General features: G+C 37.4%; 2 protein-coding genes across 17 annotated transcripts in view; one reads left to right on the top strand and one right to left on the bottom strand.

Moving 5' to 3' along the window:
• Positions 1–25,738, bottom strand: part of FBXL13 (F-box and leucine rich repeat protein 13) — a 97,605-nt gene that overhangs the window by 49,271 nt on the left and 22,596 nt on the right. For 6 of the 8 annotated variants that reach the window (XM_065049137.1, XM_065049141.1, XM_065049139.1 and 3 more), the window contains 4 exons: positions 25,356–25,491; positions 9,109–9,161; positions 4,939–5,039; positions 1,445–1,574 (listed from right to left, as the gene is read on the bottom strand). In XM_065049137.1, the coding sequence (XP_064905209.1) occupies positions 1,445–1,574; positions 4,939–5,039; positions 9,109–9,161; positions 25,356–25,491 (420 nt within the window). The remainder of the gene's footprint in view (positions 1–1,444; positions 1,575–4,938; positions 5,040–9,108; positions 9,162–25,355; positions 25,492–25,738) is intronic. The other 2 variants (XM_021296080.2, XM_065049138.1) reach the window with 1 other exon arrangement.
• LRRC17 (leucine rich repeat containing 17) lies at positions 264–18,888 on the top strand. 9 transcript variants are annotated; one of them, XM_065049152.1, is made up of 7 exons: positions 264–315; positions 401–515; positions 1,364–1,504; positions 5,743–5,842; positions 12,156–13,027; positions 16,697–16,852; positions 18,041–18,888. In XM_065049152.1, exons 5-7 carry the CDS (start codon positions 12,274–12,276, stop codon positions 18,442–18,444), a joined length of 1,314 nt encoding a protein of 437 aa, XP_064905224.1. In that variant the 5' UTR covers positions 264–315; positions 401–515; positions 1,364–1,504; positions 5,743–5,842; positions 12,156–12,273; the 3' UTR covers positions 18,445–18,888. The 9 variants fall into 9 exon arrangements, with proteins under 9 accessions (XP_064905224.1, XP_005498134.1, XP_064905225.1 ...); XM_065049153.1 differs by lacking the exon at positions 264–315 and adding an exon at positions 5,121–5,337 and having other exon boundaries at positions 348–515; positions 1,380–1,504; XM_065049151.1 differs by lacking the exon at positions 264–315 and having other exon boundaries at positions 352–515.

Below are 25,738 nucleotides of genomic sequence, written 5' to 3'. Positions count from 1 at the left end.
TGTTCTATGGAACACTTTAAATGTTTCTACGCTAGCTTCACTATATTTTTCTAATGAATTCTGAAACATTAGCCTTACAGAAGTTTCCTTCAGTTTAGTTCATCCAATGAGGGGGGGGGCGGGAAAGGGAGGGGAAAAAAAAAAGAGTTCTATCTTATTAAAATGCTTTTTGCAATGGTGATGCAACTTGATGCTGGTTTTGGTTTTAACTGTTTACTCAAGTACTCAGTCATAATCATTAAGCTCTGTTCCAGAATTGGGAAACCCAAAATGGAGGAAGCTGTGGAATCCCTTTCAGAGCTCTCAAATACTCTGGTGAGCAAACCCAGTTTCCTCTGGAAAGGGGAGGATTGTGGTTTTCCCAGTTCAATGATGATCACTTTTCTCTGACTACTCCTAGACCTTGCTTTCTAGAGGCAGATCCTTACAGATCATTATTACACTTCTGAACAAGCAGGAATGTTGCTTTGGGGAAAAATAACCAGTTCCTGGCATCTTGAAAAAGTAACTCAGAGGTAAGTAGTTCTTTACTTTTCCTCCAGCCTCAGCCCTCATTTCAAATTTCATACTGTCACTGCACAATAGTCTCAGCCTGGTTCTCAGGAGCAAGAAATAGACACAATAAGGAGCAGTCAGAACAAGCCTGTGCCCCCATCTGCCTTCATCCTTGCTTCTGAAAAGGTTTTGTGAGATGGAAAGTTCAACTGCTGTATTCCTTAGACTCCATCTCTTCATCATTTCACGTGTACTTTGTAGAATCTTCCCAGTGTACAAAGAAATACATGTGGGTTCTTTATTAAAAGACTGGCAGACTTTTATTGCCTTACAGTTTAGCATTTCATGCTGCTTTTGAGATATGTTTCAAGATCCAGTATGTATTTGAAAGTTTTTAAAACAGTACCAGATTGTAAAACCTTGGTTTTCTTTAGAAGCTTAGCAGGAGACTAAAATAAACCAAAATATTAACAGTTTTTAGATTGCAGTTATAAATACTACTTCAATTTATATATTAAACCAATATAAAACAGTGACAAAAGTTCACTTTTTAATTAATTTCCTTCTCAGGAAATCAAGTGTAAATTTTTTACCAGTGCAGATTGGCTTTTCTTTTTTTTAATATCTTAGTAAAAACTTCATTGCCAAAGCTCCTGATTTAAAATCCTAACTAATCATGGCACAGAATTAGTCTACAAAATGCAAGCCTTGTTCTCATTATGCAGTAAGTACTAGTTGTTTATAGATCTGACAGTTTGTTGGAAGCGATCCAAACCTATAGTGCTATTATTCCTTAGTAAAATTTAAACAGCTGTAGTCATGTAATTCAAAACCCTGGAAGTCTGCTGCAGTGCTTGTTCTACTTCAGTATACCATGAATGCAGGATGCAGCCAGTCATATAAAGGATTCTCTTCTTCACTGAATGGAAGAAAGACGTGAACTACAAACCTGAATGCAACCTGAAAGGTCCAAGTAGATGAGCTTGTGACAGCCTTTTCCAGAGCCCAGGTACAGTAAACCTTTGTCTGTGAATTTTCTGCAGTGAGCTAAACTCAGATACTGTAAATTGTGGAAGCTGCTTTGTGGGAAAAAAAAAGGAGAGCAAATTATTACAAGGGTATGTTACAGAATCAAAAGAACATAGAATACCATAGTTCAAGTATTTTGAAAATTGCTGTAGAGATGTTTGATATGAAATAGAATTCTCTCCTTGCTCAAGTCTGAAAGTCCCTTTCTTGTGCTGCACTTTTTCCTCTGCTCCTTGCATTGCAAATTACTGGGGAATAGCACTATAATACATGTTTCACCATATGAAACCAGCATAATTTTAAAGCTATCTATCTCAGAGAACTGCAAAAGCATACTTTTTTAATTAACTGGGATTTTTCTCTGCATGCTTTGAAAGCTAATAGACTTTTCAGAACAGATTTGCTGGACTGTCTTTGCCATCGATTTTACAAGCAGTGCCTGCTGGCAATGAAAACAGAACTCTATCAAAAGACCTTAAAAGCACAAATGTGCAGTTAGAGCTTCTCAAGTCATGTAATTATTTAAAAGAGTACTATTGAAGAATCTGAAAATGGAAAGAGATAGAAAAGGGAATTATCCAAAAGTGAATCGTCCAATGTTAGGTTTTGATCAGTTCTTTTGGAAAACATTTCTCTATACGAAATGTTAGTTGAAAGAAAGCAAACTGTGTTAGTGGAAAATGTTAATCAACAGCACCCTGCATAAGCAAAAATCTATACTCTGAATATACTTAACTTTCCATCTGCAATTTGGTTTACAACATACTGAAAACTATTCATTTTACTGAACTACATTTCTAACTGGAATAAATAATAATTGCCACGAGCACCACAAATGAAAGCATACAGAAAATCCAAACCTAAAATTAGGACGTGCTGCCCTGGTAGACTTTTAGTTGTAGGAATACAGTCATGCAGTTCTGCGAGTCAGCAAAAGTAGGCATTTTGAAGAAAGATGGGAACACCCACCGAGGAGCTGACTGCTTAAGGAGTGGCATACGTTTTTGGAACTGACTTTCTACTTTCAATATAGAGTGGGGAAACATGCTAACTTGAGCTAAACACACGCAAAAAAGAGATAGAAAGTTGGAAAATAATGTTATTGTAAAAAAAAAAAAAAAGGCTAATGCAAAAGTATTAAGAAATTAAATATAAGATTACATTTCATGAAAAACAAACGAAAACAAGCAAGATAGACGTGCATCAGAATCAGATATTAGAATAACAGAGCATGTGTTTATGATGCATTTTTTTAAACGGAAACATTTAATTAATTTTAAATACAGAAATAAAAGTAGCCTTCTTTATAGAAATATACGACTTTTTGCATTTAGTGACACATTCTACAGAAATGAGTGGGGAAAATCAAACTCAGAGAGAACACATTTCCAAACTTATCTGACAAAATAGATACTAAATTAAGAGACTGTTTTTTTTACTATAGCAGTTCTGAGACTTTCTAAGGTACATGCGGCTAGAAGATTGCACGAATTAAGACACGGGGAAGCCTTTCTTACTGCATTTTGAAGACTGTGATCAAAACCTTGCAGTACTGTTGAAGACACACAGATTTTCTTTACAGGTCATATGACCCATTTTTATGATCTGGGAATGTTAACACATGCCGCCTTCTGCCATTTTCAAAGTGACAGCTTTCTTAAACCTTAAGCTTGAGCACACAGACTACTAGAAATCCTTGTTAGCTAAATTCTAAATTCTGCTAAATTCTGCAGGAATTCTGTCATTCTGGTTTTCCCATTAATTTTGGCATTAGCTCTTTCATGATCGCTGTTTTAGAGCAATCTGACAAAATCAACTTCTGACATTTATTCCTGATGGACAGTATTCATGTCTACCCCATGCAACAGAGCTCTTTGGTGGGAAATTGTAGCTGTTGATCTGTGTTGAGTAATATGGAGGTTAAAATGCCTGTATGGAACAGTAGGAGAGGATCAAAACCCACCGCTTTTGAGCACGTTCAGCCTACACTTCACTTGCTCCTTGTTCCAATAACAGACATCTGATATACAACAGCAAACCTCAGTGCAGTATTATGAAATGCAATACTGCCACCCCTAAGAACTTTGTATTAGTTACCCTATTACACAGGACCTGTGGTGACCTAATGCTTTTGAGATAGCATGTGAAATGTTTGTTAAATTTGCCTGCTATCAAAATCTTCACAGGACAGCGACTTTTTCTACATTCCCATAATCTCAGAAACAATGAGCTTTGCTTTTTGTCCAAAATTTGTCAATGAAACCAGTGGTACCTTATAGTTTTAAATCAGAAGCATCACATATGACTGAGAAAGTTTCTTATAAAGAGGTACAAGTTAATAGCAAAATATATTTTGTCAGTGGAGAATTTCTCCTTTTGTTTGAAACATTTTTATTGCATTGAAAGCTCCACCCACTCTGGAGAATTCTTTTCTGGGTACATCCTATTTACACATCAAAATAAATCAACAGTTCTGACTTTTGGTGGCAAAAGCATGCTCAGTTAACCAGAATAACATAGACTGAGATGACCTATAGAACAGCTGTTCCAAACTTCAACATAAATATATGGGAATGTAAGAATACTAAATATCAACCAACATGGTGAAAACACAGATTATGACAAGAATAATATTGATTAAGAGATGAATGGTGAGATTGGAGACACTAATCAGAAAACTTTGCCAAAACAAACCTTAGTTGTATGAGGATATGGTATTACAGACTAAGCAAAACAAAAGTCAAAATACATTATGCAAATGCCAGAGGAAAACATGTTTCTGGACTCTGTGGGGCTGCTGTTGAAAGGCAGACATTAGTTTTTCTCATAGGAAAGAGAAACAATGTACAGCTATCTTCAAATCTGTATACATCTTTGTGATGGCTGCTGTCACAGACCAGAAAGCTTCTTCACCTTTCTGGTAGATTTTAATGCAGCTGTTCTACCTACCGGGCAAACTTCGAGTGTCATTGAAGGAAGCGTCTAAAACAGGAATGGCAGAACTCTGTAAGAATGTAAATTCTCTGCCTTCAGACCAGTGATTTTGCAGTTGTCACACAAGGCCTTGGCTCGCACAATACATCTATCCACAATAAATAAATTTTTAAGAATGTCTAACTTGCGAACTTCTTGCATCATCATAAGTAACTGGACATGGCCAAGAAATTTTGGGGCAGCATGTCGTTTTAAAAGTTTCTGTAAAACTCTGAAATATAAAGCATAATCTGGCGTATATATTTAATTTTACTAAAAAGAGAAAAGAACTGCTATCTAAGTCAAATGTATGGGGCACTTTTTCCATTTTGTATATCAGGCAGAATTCTGTAAATCAGTCAAAAAGATTATTTCTACTGCACATGCCTCACAGTTTCCTGCAAGATTAAAACACACTTTTGTATTTCTGTTTAATTTTACCTTGACAATAGTCGTAGTGTTCCATTAGTAATATCTGTATATGACAGATTTAAATAGAGAAGAGCTCTGCAGCCTTCTGATATGACTCTCATTGATTCATCCTGAATAACAATTGAAAAAAAAAAATCCAGAAGCACATTAAAATTACATTTCTATTAATTTATCTATTTTTTTTTGTGCAGACTAACAAGGGAAAAAACATGAATAAGTATCTTTAAATCATCATCATAACTTTTATACATCACAGCCATTTTCTTTGGAAGTGTCAAAGTACAATACTGAGGCACATGATGCTACTGTTACTCACTTGAAGTATGGTAATTTTAACATTCCAGTTCAAGGAAACATTATACACTACGCAGTCCTACGGAACACAGGGGACTTTTCGCATCACTGAAGGTTAGCACATGCTTACATATTTTGCTAAACCAAGATTCTTGATACCCTGGTATCTAAAACCTCTGGTGAATTTTCTCCATAAACTCTGGCACAATTCTCTGAACAGCAATATAATTTACAAAATTATTCCTGTTTAGTTCTACCCTTTGGATGGAACATTAGATTTGAGTAATTATAAGGCTTCCATGTTCCACCGACCTGCAAAAGTGGTACTACCTAAATTGTTTTACATATCATTCCAACAGAATATAATGGGAAGAATTCTCATAGTATGAAGAAATTTTCATGATACATGTCTACATAATAGAAAGGCAAAAATTCTGCATTTATATATGGAAATGTTATAGTTGAGTTTGCTTCTTTTGCCATGTTGTGTTCACATTTTCACTATATTTCAGTTATCAGGCAAAAGGACCATCAAGATAGCTGAAAATTCAATACCAATCAACTTGGAGGATAGTTTGTACTTTTGAACTGTATTCCTGCAACGAAAGATTTGAGAGAGGTAATATCAGTAAAAAGAGGTATATTGACAAAGGTAACCATGACCTGAAGCAAACTGAAGGCACAGGGAGAGGTCAGAAAGCACTGGGGGGACAGCATGATGGGGAAAACTCTGAAACCTTCCCTGTGAAAGCAGCAGAACCAGAGGTCCACTTCAAGTGTCTGAACACAAACACTTGTAGCACGGGAATCAATCAGTAGGGATCAAAGTCCACACACAGGTGCAGAGCTATGATTTGGATTCCAGAGACGCAAAGGGGTAGCACACATAACTGGAGGGCTGCAAGGAATGGTTACAGAATATTTAGGGATGACAGCCCAGGAAGGTGAGGACAGGTTGTACTCTATGCAAAGTTATTCCTAAATGCATGGAGCTTTGCATTGGTATCGGTGACAGGTCAGTCAAGAGCTTATTTATAAGGACTAGAGGCTCGACCTATGAGAATTACATTGTGGTAGGTATCTGCTGCACACTGGTTGATCAAGAAAAGAAGGCAAATGAAACCTTTAATGGACAGCTGAAGAACATGTTACAATTGCCTATCCTGGTTACTCATGAGAGACTTTAACCACTCTGATATCTGCTGGAAGAACAATATGGCTGGGCACAAACACTCCAGGAGACTTCTAGAGTGTGTTGAAGACAATTTCTTGATCCAGGTGACTGACAAGTGGTCTACACCACATGTTCTTCTGGACTTGTTTCACAAACAAGGAAAAGATGGTCAAGGACGCTGAGAACTAGCGTGGCTTTGGTTACTGCAATCATGTAAATGAGTAGTTTAAAATCCTGAAAGAAGAAAACTGAACAAATTGTAGAAGCAAAACCTTGAACTTGAAAGCAGATTCTGGCTTGTTTAGGGATCTTCTTAACAGGATCTTATGGCAGACAGCCCTGGAGGGCAAAGGGGCCCAGGAGAGCGGTTGATCTTCAAGGCCAAGGTACCCAGTGATTTTTGGCTTGGTTTTTACTGCTAAGGCTTGTGTTAAGGCTTCCCAGGTGGCTCCCAGAAGCCTACTAGCAGAGGCTGTGGGAGTGAAGCAATACCCGTGGCAGAAGAAGACGATGTCAGGGAGCACCTGAGGAAATGGCACGAGACAGGAAGCATCCAAGAGTACTAAGAAAGCTGGGTCCTGTCACTGGGAGGCCTCACTCATCTTTGTAAGGCCATGGAAATCAGAGGAGATTCCTGATGACTGGAAGATAGGAAATGTCACATCCATCTTCAAGAAATGGAAAGAGGATGTAGGAAACTGCAGGGCAGTCAGTCTCACCTGAGTCCATGGGAAGGTTATGTAGCAAATCCTCCTTGAAGCACTGTCCAAGCACATGAAGGATGAAAAAGTGACAGCAAACAGCCATCTTGGATTTACCAAGGGCAAAGCATTCCTCACTAAGGCGATAGTTTTCTCTGATGAAATTACTGGGTCTGTAGATAAGGTGATAAAAGTGGCTGCTGTGTATCATGACTTAGCAAGGCCTTCAACACAGGCCACAGTATCCTTCATAGTTAAATTGGTACAATAAAGGCTTTATAAGCAGACTTCAAGGTGAGTGAAAATTGCCTGGTCTGCCAGGCCTAAGGGATGTCACCACTGGTGATAAGTCCCACTGATGGCCTGTGGCAGCCGGCATCCCTCAGGGGTCAATAGGGGGCCAGTACTGTTAAATGTCTTTATAAATGGTTTGGACGATAGAAATAGAGTACATTCTCAGCAAATTGACAAATTACTCCAAACTGGGGTGAGTGTCAGTACACTTGTGGCTAGAACTGCTACTCAGAGAGATCTCATCTGGAAAAACGGACTGACAGAAACCTCATGAAGTTCAGCAAAAGCAAATGCAAATTTCTGTATCTAGGTTGGAATAATCCCATGCAACAATACAGACATGGGACAGAAAGCAGCTGTCAAACACTCTGACCTCAGAGTCCTGGTGAATAACAATTCCAATGTGTGCCCTTCTGAAAAAGGTGGCCAACTGCATCCTAGGCTGTATTGGCAAGAGTGTAATCGGCGAGTCCCTGCTGCCCCGTGAACCAGGCCCCGGCATTGCCCAGGAATGTGCTTGCTGGTGTGACCAAATGTGTATTATGTCAGAGAGCAAGCTACCAACCCAACAGAAGGGATGGTTATGAAACCATGTTTCAGTCTGGCAATTTGGCAAGCCCTGGCCCTCTTTAACTTAGTGCCTTCATACAGGAACCTACAGTCAACATGATCCTTGAGAAGCATACAAACTCTAAATATTACGCTGTGCTTCTAATATCATAGAGCACATATTGTGTTGTGCAGCAGGATAGACAGAGGTGAAGATATACATAAAGCAGAACCAAACCAGAGTATTTTAAATTAGGACCTAATGACTCTTCTGCAGCTCTTGCCTTTCTAACTCAATCATCATAGGCCATTTTTGTATGAAGTTCATAAGCTTCAGTTCATCCCTGGTCATTTTTAAAACCTTCAAATACTGGCGCATTTCTGGGCTAGACCCTTGGAAGTACACTACAAAGACAACTAAACTATACTAAATTATTTGTTTATATGCTTAACACTATAAATAGCCTATAAAGGGATGTATGCATTATACAAATCTATTAAGAACTACAATTTCTATAAAAATACATATTTATTTTATTCTTAGATTGATTTTATTATTAGAAATAATTGCACATACCAGTTTTGTTTCTGAGAAATTCTTAGTTAAGATAGAGTCAAACATTGTTTTTTCCATCAAAGAGCAATAAAAAACACTACTTAGAGTTAATGGAAGCAAGAGAAAACTGTAAACGTGGAAGAAAAAAGAATGGACAAATACATAATTGTGATTGCATACTTAGACGCCTATCAAGTAAAGGCTCTCACAAATGTCTAGAGATTTAGTGAGGCACTTTTAGAACGCAAGTGTACTACTGAATGAAAGAATAAAGGAGCTTGGAAACAATATAGGATTAAAATGTACTGATGTTGACAACTCCAAACTCAAAATAACAGAAGAAAACTTCCCCCCAGACTGATGCAGTTTTGAAGCCTATTTATGAAAATTAATTTAGATTTCACATATCATTTTGCCCTGGCACCGTAGAAAAAAAATGAGAACTATGCTGAGTATCTCTGAATCCTACTAAACTCCATTTTCAAAGTACCTAAGAGCAGAAGACTTTACTTTTTATCAGGAAGATTTGTGTACCCAAACAATCACAGCACTTTAGAAAAACCTTTCTTCTCAGCATGTTAGAATTCATGGAAAAAGTCTGTAGTACTTACATTTAATCCCTGGCATTCAGAGAGATTTAACTCTTGCAAATTCCTACATTCACCTAAAAATAATAATTAAAAAGAAAAAAAGTCATATTAAAGGTGAACAGTTCAAATTCTCGGTGTACTACACAAACATAAGAATTCCTATTACAGAATCAGTCCATCTAGGCCGATATCCTCCCTGAAACCAAGGACACAGCAGATTACTGAGAAGAAAGCACAATAAACCAAAAGTAGAATACAAAGTCGGAGCAAGCTGTGCTGAGGAAATGTCTCTTACACTCCAACAGCTAATGGCTGGTTTAGGATCCAGTGGTTTTCAGTCCTACGTTACCGAAGGATGAGAAAGCTACCCAATTAAGCAATTTGCTGGTAGGAAATGCCAGAATTAAGTTTTTCACACACGTTTATCTGTCCCTTCCACCCATACATTATGACACCAGTATCTAATTATAGACATGAATTTTTTTTTAGCTCTGAAAGTAGAGGTGCAGCAATGGGACCAATTGTAGGAAAAGCCCTGCTTATCTTCTGCAGGTAGGGAATTTCAGAGGATTTAGCTGCCTGAGACAGCCTCTTCTGTGTGCATACAAACTATTGTTTTTAGAAACTCCTATTTTGCAGAGATAGTTGCAATCCTAACAAAATATTGAAAGATGTGTGGCACTAGAAACAACACTTACACATCCCTTCAGCCACTCTTCTGCCAAATTTTGAGTCTATCCTTCAAGGTAAAGATGTAAAAACTTCTATTAAATATAATAATACTTTTTGCCTTACTCTTCAAAAAGAACTGATCTGTCTAAGCCAAAATGAAAAAAATAGACCTGATAAAGATACCTAATATAGAAAACGCAGTATGAAAGGTTTATAGAGTTCAAAAAATATGTTTTTAAAATCTTTAAAAACATGATAAGCCAAATACGTGTTTTCAATTGCAAACAAGAATTAGTGCAATAGATCTCTATATTGTTTTCTATGGGGACTGTGACTTCACTGATACCCTGTAACACTGTCTAACTCAGTGCATTTCTGAAGAGTAGAATGATACTGAGAGGGATTGCACAACTCAGAATAACCTAGACAATTAAAATCATCCTTAAGGCTGCTAAGCCACAGAAATGACACACCTCTTGTAGGTTTTTTGCCCTAGCACTAAATGAGACATAGTTATAATTTTACATGTAAACCTGAAAGCAGCTGCTCATTTTGGTATTATAACTGAGTATGATTTAGTTAGCAGACTGAATGTAATACTAGTAAAAAATTCCAGTTCAGACTCAGGAGGTGGAAAGGAAGACGAAAGAATATTGTCATAATTACTTATTACCTTTCCTCCCTCAACTTCTTTTTCTGTTTCCAAGCTCTCCTGAATAGAATGAGCTCTCACATTACCAGAACAGTGAACAGTTCAAAACAACACCGTGGATCTCAGTTATGATTCCAGTTATTAAAACACATCATCAGTTTACACTGACTGGCATATAGATGCCAAAATGTATCAAATAAAATTTCATTTTTCACATAAGGGATAATGCCATCAATGCAAATACTCATTCACACTGTGAACTAACAGAATCTGAATGCAGACAGACAACTGGCAACGAGGAACAAAATGGAGAAACCAATCCATGTGTTTTCAAAGGTCATATTAACAACTGGCCGCATGGATTAGAGATGCAGCAGCGTGGACTGGTCCAGCTGTCTAATGAGTCAGAACTGCATGAATACGGAGAACATCCTACAGTCGAGATGTGGTTTAAACTGATCTACCAATTTGTTTAAAAATAAAAAATGTATTTGCTTTCAAAAGTATTTTACCTGATATTAGTTGATTAATTGCACTTCCTTTCCTCCAGATAAAAACTATTTTGAACCCAAAACAACAGTATTTTAGAAAGAGAACATCTGTGTAATGATCTGCACTCAAGACTGGGATTCAGTACCTTCCCAGTTGCTAAGGTCAAAAAGGACTGAGCATAACGCAAACATATCCACAGTCACAGTGCAAAAAGTCACTAAGTAGTTAAGCCAAACAGTGAAGAACTGAAAAAAAAGTTTCAGAAGGAATTATACTGACTAGCAAAAGTAGGAAATTTGTGAGACTGAAAAAAGTTAGAAAATACAAAAAACTAATGGGTTAAAATGTTTTTAAGGAAACACAACCTTGTGGCCAAATTTCACTGAAAATGGAGGAACACGGCAGTGCACAGGAGTAGTGTTTCAAGAGGGATCATAGGCCAAATTATTACTAAAAGTACGGAGGCAATTTTGGACATGGTTGCAGGGACCAGTCCTTCTCTTCCCCAGTAATAACTCCTAATGAACATGTTTGGAAAGGCAAAAGCTTCTGGCTCACCCCTCTGTACTCTCTGTCTTCCAGTGGGCAGACATGGCAGTGGTTTGAAGCAGGTCCCAGCCAGGACCCGCAGGTTCTCTTAGGACTCTGCCTGTGCCCAGGTGACACACAGTGTCAGGGGCTCTTGCAAAAGAGTATTTTTGGGTCCTGCTCAGAGCAGTCCAGCCAACTTTGCCCACCTGACATGGACCGTGAGAGACACTTGGCAGTAGCATGGCTAGTTATGATAAATTGGGGCTCAATCTGAAAACAAGTCCACACTTGAGCGCTGTCTGAATTGGGTGTTTGACAGGCACTGAATGCCTTTCCCCGGTCTGGCTCTGGATGTGTTCCAGTGGGTCACCACCCAAAAACCTGGAAAATATCAACTTCAAGCTCATTTTCTGAGCTTGACTTAAATACAAAGAAGATTCAGACTGATGTCATTTTCCTGAATACATGAGAATCTTCTAACAAAGATCAGTTACAGATTGGTCCATATAGTTTCCCATGTTTATTCAGAATGAATGACAGCAGACCAGAGACAGTAAAAACAACAACAAAAAAGAGAAAGGACATTAAATCTTCAAAGTATTTGTGAAGTTCCAAGTTGTGCGATGATTGAGTACTTGACTGAAGCCTACATATTACGTACAAGCCTCCATGAAAATGCCTGTTTCATCTGTTCTAATGTTTGATTTTTCTTCCAACACAGGGATCCCACACACGCCAGCTGTGCTGCCTCAAATCTGTACAACACTGATTAAGACCATCCAAAAATTTCAACTGTTCCAGCTGCCACAGAAAACCACTGGGGCCAGCTGAATGTCAGGATGCAAGTAGTTACTATTATACTACTACTACTTCTTTGTAAAGCGTCAGACTGTAGGAAGACAAGGAACAGGAGTTTGAGAAACAATGAAAGGGAAAACATCTTAAGGAAAGCATCTAGCACTGTTAAGCGCAATGCCCGGGGTCTAGCATGTGATATATACACTTACCTTCATGAGAAATATATAGATTGTCAGGAAAGAAAGTTGATTTTTGTGGCACCTGATTGGCCAGAGGATTTAAAACACATGCTGCTAGCAAGAAACAAGATTCGTAAACTGAAGAATAATATGTTTTCCAGGTATAAAGCACTGAAAAGTCTGGATTTACAGCAGAATGAAATATCAAAAATTGAGAGTGAGGCTTTTTTTGGTTTGAATAAACTTACCACACTCTTACTTCAGCATAACCAAATTAAGAGTTTATCCGAGGAGATTTTTATTTATACTCCCAGTCTAAACTACCTACGTCTTTATGATAATCCCTGGCATTGCAACTGTGAACTAGAAACTCTTGTTGCAATGCTACAGGTTCCAACTAACAGGAATTTGGGAAATTATGCCAAGTGTGTGCACCCAATAGAACTGAAAAACCAAAAGCTAAAGCAGATAAAAACTGAACAGCTATGTAGTGAAGAGGACAGGCAGGACCCCCAAAACATAAAACAGAAGCCTGAAGCTGTCAAACCAGAATTTGATTCCTCTTTGTGCCACATGTATGTGTTTCCTGTACCAACTCTGAACTGCAAAAGAAAAGGTTTGTATCTGTCCTTATAACTGAAATATTTTAATATTGTTGCTCTCTTACAGCATTTATTCACATATTATTTAAAGCAAATTAATTTAGCACTAGTACTCACTCTACTAACTTTAACTGCTGTTTTTCTCTCCTGACTGCAAGCAACAAGTAGGAATTCTTTCTGCATTTTACCTCTACTCTGCAGCCCCAATTCCACAGATATTCTTTAGTGCTCTAGTAGAAAATATGCAAGAGAAATCAACAGGAATAAAATTAAGCACATACATAAGTTACTGAGGGACCAGCATCTCACTAGTCTGATTTCACAACTATAAACATACAGTCACATTACAGCAGTGCTGAAACTGTTGTACTGATAGAGAAAAGCACAGATTGTCTTTTCTTCTTTCCAGTGTACAAACACAAAGATGGCAACAACTTTGTGAAGCAGGACTGGAGCAGCCAGCTATGCTTCCAATGCCCAGAGGAACCTGATTGCAAAGGAGAGGAGCCATTGCCTCCTCACATTTTCTGTGCAAGATTTCTTCTACTAAAGGAAGAAATCATGTGCTTTTGTTCATAAAGAAACGCCTCCACTCTTCGCTCTTCTTCCCAGCACCCAGCAAACATTTTGAAGGGCCTTCAAGAAATGTTTTTTAGACATTTGGATCCGTTCCATTCCTAAATCCTTCTCAGGCTCCTAAAAGCCACAGTTAAGCCTTAAGGGTAAACGAGCTGGGGCACACATCAACACAAAAGTGCACATTAATTCATGCTTTATATTTCCCATATTTTATCCCATGGTGAAACAAAACCAATAACAAAACAATTCAGAAGGGAGTCGTTCTTTAACATTACAAATCTGAACTAAAAAGCATCACAAGAACTAGCCAAAATTGCAAGCATTTTTTCCCTGACTTTTGCAAAGCCCAGCCTGCAGTTCCCAATCACTGCAGCGTGTTTTGCCCACTTGTATCTTGCAATGTGTTTGCTAAACTTTTGTTTGCTTTAATAGTGACTTAAATTTAAGTAACAACTCTGCATGCCCTTATTTTTGGACCTTAGTGCCAGAGATATGCTCAGTATAAGGAGGCAATACCTAAATATAAAGGATTATCTATTTCAGTATTTGATTACATGGTTTATCTACTATGTATGTCATAATAAATCGTCCACATTTGAACTTTTTTCCACCCTGTTAAATTGTTTTCTTCTTCTTATGGCTCACTTTTCTCTTTGTTTTACCATGCAACTACTACCTCTCTTTTGTTAAAGATTTATGCTTTTTTTACTGGCTAACTTTAATTTCTGAATATTCAGCTACCTTACCTTTCCTTGTGGATAGGATCTTAATTATTAGATTACAGATTACAGTCTTAATTATCCTTTATAGGATCTTAATTATATCATCACCTTATGTCTCCAGTAAACTGTGCCATTGAAATAAAACAGGCATGTATTATAACCTTAATATATAAAAAGACTGACTTTCCAGCTCTCCCCATTTAGTGGCATCAAAGAGATGAGCTGAATAGATGAATACGGGCAAAAAATTTTAGCAACAAACATGTTACTTTTTCTTTAAGTTCACAGAGACATTCAATGTGGTCTGTTCTTCATGAGAGTTTCACAGGCTTTTACAGTATTTAAAAAATATTTACTGTCTTTAGTACTAATAATGAAGGAATAGTTACTTCAACCCCTACGTGAGTGTACTAGAGGGTGCAGGGACTCCGTCCTTCAGGTCAAGAACTAAGTTTATCAGTCCAGGGCTTCCTGAATGCCGAACATGGACACATAGGGTACATTCAATATTTTTGGGGAAGTATCAGATCTACTGTGCATATGTTTGACAGCTGGACGCAGATATCCCATGGACATTTGGGATTTCTGAACATATGGTAATGTTTGATGAAAGCATTGTACTTACTATCTTTGCATATAATTACTGTGCAGCAGATGTAAAATTTTATTGGAATTTTCATCAGAAATATGAGTATACTGCACCCAAAAACCTGGGAAAACACAAAAATTTCTCTAAATCCACATGGACAAGATTTCAGAGCAGTGAAAAAGGTGCATCAGTTTCCAAACCAGTAAGATGACATGAAAAGCTGCAATCCGTTATTCCTTTACAATGGAGGGGATGGAGTGACAAGCAGTATACCAGTACTATATATATCTCTAAGGAGATACAACAACAGGTCAGCAGCTTACAATTAATGCTAGAAAGCTCATGAAAGAAACATCTTAAAAAATACATATAATCATGTATATGTTCTCCTTTTTGAAGAACTACTTATTCATATCTCATCAGACCAGTGACACCCCCAATCTTTCAGCACTTCAGAATGAAAGTATCCTATATCCTTGATTCTTTTTTACTTAAAAAAGCAACAAAACTTGGATGCAAAAGCATCTTCTGTTTACTTTCCTGCAGAAGAATTCGAATTTGCAACAGCAGTTGAAAAAATCTGCTTTCTAGTACTGCCAAACTCTCCGAGTCTCTGCATTCAAGCATTATTTGCATTCATTTGGTGATAAATAGGCCCTGAAACTTTGACATCTGCACAAGCAGGAAGCGCTCCAATCAGAGCAGGATGGAGCAGTTATAATATTTATGTATTTATAATATCAAACTTCTGCTCAAAATCAGATATAAGACAGAGAGATTCTGGTATATTCCTTCAGTCTTGAGGATATCTGATGCATTAGACATCTTCAGAACTCGGAAGTACACTGACAACACAAATCTCAGCACAAATCCAGAAACTACTTGCTTTCATTCAAAGATGGTCAAATACGAGATACTGCCCATTTTCTTGTAATAACAGCCCAGGATTAGAACACTCATTGAATAAACATAATCCTGGAGTTCGGGTTTATTAACACTGTTCTGAGAGGACTCAAACCACAGTTTGCACTTCTCAAGGATGTGGACTGGAAGCTCTTCTTTCTAACTCCTTCACAAGGAACACTGTGAGGAGACACACACAGACAACTGAGAAGGGCTTGGCTGCTTTGGTAAAGCAAATGATACGAGTAGGACAGACAAACAGAAAGACAGAATGACACTATGCCGACTGGACATATAATAACTGTAACTATCATAACAACTATAAAGTCTTACATATTTCTAAACCACTACAGAACTACAGTTATAACTATAAATTTATTACTATAAATGCTACAAAACCTAACATTTTTATTGCTGATAAAATTGATAACATTATACCTTTTGGCAACACAAAACAAAGAATGTAACACAGCACACTATAATTTCATACTAATGAACATTTTTTAATATAGTTACTCTGTTTTTGTCTTTAAATTATTGAACCCTTCACACATACTTTTTAGTAGTATAGTATCTTCACTACCTACCCTATCCCTATGTGAATGAATAGCACAGTTCTATTAAAATAAAAATATAAACCACAGAAAGAGGCTTTACTATAAGCAGTAATGAAGAAAGCAATTTTCACATTAAATGTGAAGATACAAGTGAACAAAGAAATGAAATCCAAAGGTTCAAAATACATGTTGACACTAGTAGTAGGGATAAAAGTGAAAGAAAACAAGAACCAATGCTAAACTGACAGAACCCTGTGTGGTATGCAACTGTAATACCTAAGCAGTTAGAATAATCAAAAGCTGACACAAGTTTTGTCTTTTTTGTTTTTTAAGATTTAAAGAAAGTTCCGGGTAATATACCTCCAGATATAGTTAAACTTGATTTGTCCAGCAACAAAATCAGACAACTACGAGCCAAAGAGTTTGAAGATGTCAGTGAACTGAAGACATTAAACCTAAACAGTAATGGAATAGCTTACATTGATCCTGGTAAGAATAATTTTAAATACTCATTAAAAAGTGATTTGTGTTTTATTAATTATAAAGTTTGATGATGTTTCTATCAGATACAAATGTGAGGGAAAACGGATTTAGAGATCTAGAAGTTGGTGCAAATTTTACCTTTTGTACCACTCAACTCATAAAGGTTTGCACTGAAATATATTCACATGGAAGTCAACTAAGCCTCTTTTCAGCTTCCCTTTCCTAATGCTAAACCCATCAAGTGCATGAATTTGATTCCACAGACTGAATGCTAATCATTTCCTAAAATGCTAAATAGCTGAGTGATTTTTTAAAATATCCTTGCCAAATCTAAGAAAAACTTGTTATATAATGAGGCTGCTTGTAAATTATATTGGACAATAAAGTAACAGACAAACCAAAAGGATTTAAAACTCTTTTGGCTTAAAAATCTCTTTACATAATTGCTCTTAAGTTATATACTACTAGCACTTAAGTGGCCTTATTGGCAATTCGCTTAATGCCTATGTGTTTTTGGAAGAAGACACAAGGAGAGAGATAAGTATGAAGCAAAAAGACCCTTCTCTAGTAGCATTTTGGAAGCTAAACAGCAGTAGAAAATGGTAATATCAATAAGATGGTACTTATGAGGTTTAAAATTACACAGTCAATGTATTTAAATCAAGACTTTTGCCATTAAATGCAACAGTATACTTGTAAAAAGTATGAACTCTTCTCTGAAATGTGACTCAGAGGCATTATGATGAAGCTTCTTGTTTATTATCTTCCATATCTTAAAATATTAATTTAAAGGTTCTATACACACACACGCAAATACACACATACAAAAGCTATGAGACCTACACATTGCCTAATACATAATGAATTTCCATATTTCTACTTCTGTATCACAGCAATAACAGCAAACTTCACCTTCACTGTCCCTGTTCTGAATTCGTGCATGCTCATTAAGCGTTTTCTAACTTTACCAGCAGTACAAGTCCCCTAATGTCGATATGTTTATACCGATAAGTCCCTTCTCAAGGCACAAGCCATATTTTAAAGTTCAGCGCTTCAAAAGCCTTTTTTGAAGCCTTCAGCTGAGAAAACCCTAATAAATGTATAATTATGAAAATGTTTTTCCTCTTGCAGATATGCATGTTTTCTCCTAACTTATCTTTATGAGGTACCAATAACTATTTTTCTGTTGGCTAGCTGCTTTCTCAGGCCTCAATAACTTAGAGGAGCTGGATCTATCAAACAACAGCTTGCAGAATTTTGAATATGGAGTACTGGAAGATCTATACTTTCTGAAAATACTGTGGCTGAGAGAGAATCCTTGGAGATGTGATTACAACATTCATTATCTTTTCTACTGGCTGAAGCATCACTACGATGTTCACTACAATGGCCTAGAATGCAAAATGCCTGAGGAATACAAAGGATGGTCTGTTGGAAAATACGTTCGGAGCTACTACGAGGAGTGCCCAAAAGACAAGCTGCCCATTTATCCAGAAACTTTTGATCTGGACAAAGATGATGAGGAATGGGAACGACACAAAGAACAATCCGTTCAAACAGTAAAGAAACACGGTGTTATTGTCACTGTGATAGGCTAATAAAGGATTTTTTTTTATTATTACATTCAAATATTTGATACTCTGACTAAGGAAAACAGCTGTTTACACTCTTTTGTTAATTATACTGATTGTTTGTAGGACTATCTGCCTACAAAGATTTCTGTATATTGCAGTTAATAATTACAAAATGGCATTAGTTATACAGCATCCTTCATCAAGTAATTGTTTCTGACAGTTTATTCTGGACATTCTTGTGAATTATTTTGGCAAATATTTGAAACTATACAGTAGGAATTGAAGACACAAATGTACATTATGTGGTGGGGAGGAGCTGTCTTATGTATGAACACAGTTTATGTGTTGACATGTCATTTGCTGCAGGATTATGACCAAGACACATTTTTCTTGAGTGTATTGACAGTTCTTTGTATCTATCAGTTTCCTGAAATATTCCCAGAAAACATTTCTAAGATTTTTCTACCAGCTTCCTGTTGTTTTGTTGTACACACACACAAAAAATCAAACTGAATACCAACCTCAATACAGCGCTAGAAAAACAGGAATGGCAATTGTTAAAGTCATTAGGATTCAGACCTAGAAGTTGGGTTCACACTTGCTGATTTACTAGTGTTACTGCTCAATCTTGAGTGACTCAGGCTCTGCCCGCTCTGTACCTGAACTGCCTGAAACCATCAGCAGCCAAGACATGGTTGGTTCCCAAGGTCCAGCAGAGCTGAGGTCTTTCTAGGAAGCATTTTAGGCTGTCTTGTTAGTTTGACACAGATGACACGACATCACTTGTAGGTGAAGAGGACATGTGAAGGCTGCTGGGGTCTGCATCCAACACACTGGTGCCCACCCAAACTGAAAGTAAGTATGCTTTGGGGTGCTCCTGAAAATGTGGGACACGCTCAAAGTCCACCCTTCCCCTAGCTCATATGTAAAATGCACATTATAGCACCTCCTTATCACGCAACTAAATGAATATACATCCATTAAAAACTGTGATTATTCTAATAGTATGGTGACAGAGCCATACAAATGCCCCAGTTAAGTAGATGATAACTCTAAATACAAAATCCCTTGCTACATAATATACTGGCTAAAAGTTCTTTTACCAAAATGCTATTTTTACTAAATGGCCATTCTTAGCTTTTACATAATAGTTCTGCGTTTTTTCTTAATTTCCACATCAGATAATATTGAACTAGAAGGACTAGTACGTCTTTAAGACAGATACTATAAACCCTTTTGTTTTCACACATGGAAAGGAAAAGGAACTCTCTAAGCTCACCTGATGAACAAGTAGGAGATGCTGGGTTAAAACCAGCTCAAGCCCTAGACCAATCTTTGGCTCTTAGATCAGTAAGAAATATGAAAATGCAAGATAAAGATTCATGGCCAAAACTTTAAATATCTGTTGGCTCTCAAGGAAGAAGTTCTGGAACACTCCAGGGAGAAAATTTGCTCCTTTGAGGACCTACACACAATTACAGCATTTGTGGATTCTTCTGGTGCTTTAGCCACAAGCCCAAAAGGTCACATATTTTGTTTTAGAAGTGCAACACAAAGCACTCAGCGCTTTTATGCTAACATGAAATAAAAGAACAACATAAAGGAAAAATTCAGAAATTACTAAGGGTGGTAGGAATGCTGAAGAATCCTTAAGCAAACACATCCTATTATTAACTGCAGTCCTTCATGTCCTTCGTTATTCAGATTATGGATATATTCAATGATGCTTTACTGATAAATGGAATAACTTAGCCATTTCTTCCACATCTTTTAAAAATTTTATAGCAAATACAACAGTATGTGACTCATCCCTACTCCTGGGAATATTTAAGCATTATCTTAATTATTCTATTAAAGGTTAATCCTGATAAGATGGGACACATGAATATCCCACTTAGCCAGTAATATGGGGCATTTTCAATAAACTTACAAGTGCTGAAAGAAAAAAAAACCTCACATAAATGAAGTATTCCTCCTCCTCTTAAATTCTGCAGGATTATTTCAGTACAGAATGAAGCTACTGGGAATGATTGAAAAGGACAGACAATGGAACCACAGCAGAACATCTGTTATTGGCAGCACAGGCAATGGAGAAAAGCTGAGTAGGAAAAAATGAATTTATAAACCATGTTGGGTTCATCTCTGCAAAGAGTTGGTATATGAAAAACTACCAAAAAACCCAACAAACACAAACAAACAAACAAACAACAACAACAAAAAACATAGCAACAAAGAAACAAAAAAACACCCTAGCTTGAGCTAGGCTAAAGCCTGGGTACCAGAGGCAATTCAAGAATACAGGATAAAAGCTGGGTTAGACGTCTCTAATCTCTGGTCAGCAAGAGGTTACTAGTTGGACAAGCAGTGGAATAAAACTGAGGACGACAAGCAGTGGTTTAATTGTGGTAAATTACTAGTTTGAAGGCCCTGAGGATTCCTAAACAGGTCATGAAACGTCCCTCTTAAGACCAAGGCTATAACCTGGGGGTCGCAGTGATAAATTGGACGATTGCTCAGTAGAAGGTAGAGTTAAGCGGGGTATGTGGTCATTCTGCGTTCTTCTGGGTTCTCAAATAGATATAGTAGTATTCAAATGGCAGTTTAGTTTCCTATAATTGAACAAACAAACAAAAAACCCATGAGCTGGAATCCATTAGGGTTTTCTGCACATTGGCATTTTCAGACAGCCACACTGAGGATGTGGCAGAGTAGACAGAAATTGCAATTGCATAGATTTGTTATATAAGAACACAAGAATGGAAATACTAGATTGGAGCAAGGGTAATATGGGCCGGTATATTCTCCTGACAGTATCTGGTAGCAAATTCTTTGAGAAAAGACTGTATGAACAGGAGAAGCATATAGGAACTATGAAGATAGTACTGAAGGAGGCAGCCCACAGAAAAAGACAAAAATATACTTGAAAAACAAACATATGAGGGAAACAACTAACAGCTGATAAAAAACTCCAGTGTTACAGGGTTAATTGCTATTTCTCTGAGCTTCTCCAAAATGTGCTGTAAACTGAAGTACACCCTCCATGAAGCACCACAGCCACAAACCACAATTTATTGTTGGCATTTCTTTGTTTCTGTACTATTTAATCACAAGAGTCCCAGCCGTAGCTTCATGTCTAAAATAAACTAATGGTCCTTCCTCTTTCTTTATTTGCTTTTTAAGTCTTTTCTTTCAGTAACTTCTCTCTTGATTCCCCTTTTTTCTCTGTCCATACCCAGGAAATCATCGCATGATGGTGCATTGTCTTCTTGCTACACAGCCTATGTACTAGCAGTGCTGCCCAAAGGGATAACCTCTCTCTACGCAGCACACATGAAACACACAAAATATGATTTTGCACCATTTTGCCATGACAGAATGCAGGAAAAGCAGATAAGTCTGTTGATATTGTGACTGCTACTGGGAATAAAACACTCCAAAAGCTTCTGAGGAAATTTTAGCTCCTGCACTAGGAATATAAATGGCGGCTTTTAAATGCAGTTCCCAGTCACACGTGGAAGTCAAATGATTCTCTCAGATCACTGAGGGGGTGGAACAATACCCCAAACAGCTGAGCTGCAGTCCATGCATCTCATACACTCATTTTTCTTTGGCACAATAACACATTCATTTCCCAAAGACAGTCTGCGCTGGAATCATATAACATTCATACGTAGATTTTAAACAATGACTACTATTTCATGTATACACCACCCCACCTACCAAAGTTGCAGTACATATTTTTTTTAAATGCAGCTGATTAATTTACAAAAAATAATAACATGATTAGCCAGCCAAACAGACCTAAACCCTAGTTAATATCATCACTGTTTTACCATTAACAATAAAAACATGTTGCCAAAATCTGTGTAATCTTGGATTTCTTTGGAAAGATGAGGTCATAACTGTAGCTTGGGGAACTTTGAATGGAAAGGTTCATCACATCTGTAGCCTATAACAGAACAGACAGCTCGACACGGTTTGTTAGCTGAAGAAATGTCAAAGGAAGAAAACTTCAAAATTATTTCCAATCACTAAAAAAAGATAGAGGAAGAGTTTTGCAGCAATTTTAAACCATTCACAAGAGTTTGAAAAGAATGGCGCAAGTGGGCTGTGTGATTGGTATCAATGAGTTTTAACAGAAGGATTAGGTTATTAATCTAAATAGCACCAGTACACTGACATAAATGCGTTTCATTCTTAAAAAGAACTACTAGGTTTCTTCAAAGCTAGAAGAAACAGCTTCATAGATCACTGTTTTCTAGAAGCCCCAGTGGATCATCATACACGATTCATCACAATTAGTTTAAAATTAATAGCACTGAGAAGATGTAAATCGACATAATTTTTGATTTTGAGCCTATCAACAAAAATGGAAAATACAAAGTTTGTAGATACACAAATGGAATTTAGTGTCTTTGATATGCAAGATAAATGGAAATGGATGGCCATCAGCCTACTGATATTCCTACTGGTATAACCAACATGCTGATACTTCTAAGTTAAACTATTTTAACTAGATAGGAATCAGTTAAACAATGTGATAGAAAAGGCAGTAGGTATATAAAATTTAATTCTATTGCAACTGTTCTTTACATGTTTTCAGCTTTAAACACAATAAAAAATACTACAGTTTTAGTTTTGCATTCAAATACCTAAGAAAAACAAAATCATAAAAGGATTTAACATTTCTAAGTACAGTCCCCAGGATGGAGTTGACATGGCTCTGTATGATTTATTTTGGCTTGCTTTCTTTATTAGTTGCCAAAGCTCATTATAATATTAAATTATTTCACTAAACAACTTGTGTGATGATATCATCGAGAATGTTATTTTATCCCGTGATTTAAAAGCCAAGACCATGATCAAATATACTTTTTATTCTCAGCCAGTTTTTCTTTTCTATCACCATTCTAGAGAGCAAATTGTTCTCACTCACAATTACACAGTCCCTTTCTAAACCAAAAGAAAACACACTGAAGTTGTTATAAGCTGCATCAGCAATTTCAATCATTTATTAGCTGATTAAATAACAAATGAATTATAGTCTCAAAAATATGAACTATAGTGTCAAAATACACTTTCTTTTTGGAAAACGAAAACATTTTCTTTTTAAAGCATTTGCATTCAATTCAAATGTAGACTAGAAAAAAGTCAATCAGTAACATTCTTCTGCTGGAGAAATACTGAAGTAAAGCTGTGCCAAGAATTAAAAACATTTATTGGGATCTTGCATAGTTGGAGCAGAAGAGTTTTTCTCATTAAAACACTACCAAGATGAGATACTCTTCATTATAAAATGGCTGAATGACAGTTAAGATGCAGGTAATTCTTCACAAATCAAGTACACTTCCACAGCCAGTGTCAACCTCCTAACACTGACCATAAAGACTGGTTTTTTCCTGCCCACTTTTCTGCTTAGTGGAGCACACAACTGTATGGAGAGAAAGATTTCTGACCTGAAACTATTGCAAAATGCAACTAAACTCTGACCACATGGTCACATGCGCTTCCACACGTTACCAGGAAGGACCAAGATACTTTTCTACATCCAAAGAGACTTTGTTTTGGCAATGGAATCAAGTACCCATTATTTGGGCTAAACCTTGAACACTACATTAATACCTTGGACCATGCTTGGATTCTGGCCAGTAACTAGTGGTATATCCTAGGGGTCGATACTGCGTCCAGTACAGTTTCACATATTCATTAATGGTCTGGACAATGAGACAGAGTGTACTCTCAGCAAGTTTGCAGATGACACCAAACCAGGAGCAGTGGCTGATAGACCAGAGGGTCATGCTGCCATCCAGAGGGACCTTGACAGGCTGGAGAAACGGGCTGGTAGGAAATCCATGAAGTTCAACAAGGGCAAGTGCAAAATCCTGCACCTGGGTAGGAAGAACCCCAGGGACAAGTACATGCTGGGGACAGCCCAGCTGGAAAGCAGCTTGACAGAAAAGGACCTGGGGGTCTTGGTAGACACCAGATTGAACGTGAGTCAGCAATGTGCCCTTGCTACAAAGAAAGTGGATGGCATACTGGGCTGCCTTAGGAGGAGTATTGCCAGGAGGTCGAGGGAGGTGATCTTTACCCTCTACCCAGCACTACTGAGGCCACACCTGGAGTACCATGTCCAGTTCTGGGCTCCCCAGTACAAGAGAGACATAGATATGATGGACAGAGTCCAAGAATGGGCAAAAAGATGGTTAAAGCACTGGAGTATATTTCCTGTCAGGAAAGGCTGAGAGAGCTGTGACTATTCAGCTGGAGGAGGTTCAGGGGGGTCTTACCAAGGTACCCAAATACCTGAAGGGCAGGTGCAAAGAAGATGGAGTCAGGCTTTTTCAGTGGTGTCCAGTGACAGAGGAGACAAAAGGCAGTGGACACAAACTGAAATATAGGAGGTGCCACCTGAACATCAGGGAACACTTTTTTACTATGAGGGGAACTGAGCACAGATTGCCTGGGGGAGCTGTGAAGTCTCCACTTTTGGGAGAAATTCAAAAGCCATCTGGACACAGTGCTGGGCAACCTGCTCTAGGTGGGCCTGCTTGAGCAGGGGGGTTGAACTAGATGATCTCCAGAGGTCTATTCTATGATTCTGTGATAATTATCTCAGTAGAGTTGGATTCTGGCATTCTGATATATTTAAGCACATGTTTACATTCCAATCTTGTTTGTCGTATTACAGCATTTTACACATAATACAAACCACACTATGGCATTCTAGCAATGCTCAGACCTATGGATATTGCTGGGCCTGAAGACTGTAATGAAGGAAGGGGAGCCACAGGTAATTTTACAGATCTAATTGCTTCATTACAGCTGGATGTACAGAGAAGAATATAGGCAATAAAATGGGACAATAATGAAGATGGAGAGAAGACACAGTCTAAAGAGAGAATTAAAATTTTGAAAATACATGTAATACTTACCGATACTTTTAAAACTAGGCCAGCGAAGAGAATAGCAACCTCGAAGATTCAAATGTAATACATATAGACGCCACTTCTGCAATATATTTACCACTACTTGGTCCTGAACTTTATGCTTCACTGATGAAAAATTGATCTAAAAATTTAAACAATTTATATATAATCCAGTATTAAAAATAAATAGTACATACAAAATACACATCATTATGAAAATCACTAGTAAATGTATAAAGTTCTATGTAAACAGTGAATCAATAGTCTGGAAAACACAGAAATGTCTGTGTATTACATATATAAAAATTCTAGACAGCTGACTTAAAATACTTAAATGTAGAGGAAGCACGAGTCTACAGTATTTATGAAGCTGAGGCAAGTCCTGAACT

Source organism: Columba livia, chromosome 1, assembly GCF_036013475.1.
Source record: "Columba livia isolate bColLiv1 breed racing homer chromosome 1, bColLiv1.pat.W.v2, whole genome shotgun sequence".
Lineage (NCBI taxonomy): Eukaryota > Metazoa > Chordata > Aves > Columbiformes > Columbidae > Columba > Columba livia.
Note: the sequence above shows the minus strand (reverse complement) of the source record. Positions and strands in the feature narration are given on the sequence as shown.

Coding starts and splice junctions, on each gene's coding strand:
- LRRC17 (XM_065049152.1), top strand. CDS start 12,274: ATGCAAGTAGTTACTATTATACTACTACTACTTCTTTGTAAAGCGTCA. Junction 13,028..16,696: donor TCTGAACTGCAAAAGAAAAG/GTTTGTATCTGT, acceptor TTGTTTTTTAAG/ATTTAAAGAAAGTTCCGGGT. Junction 16,853..18,040: donor AATAGCTTACATTGATCCTG/GTAAGAATAATT, acceptor TCTGTTGGCTAG/CTGCTTTCTCAGGCCTCAAT.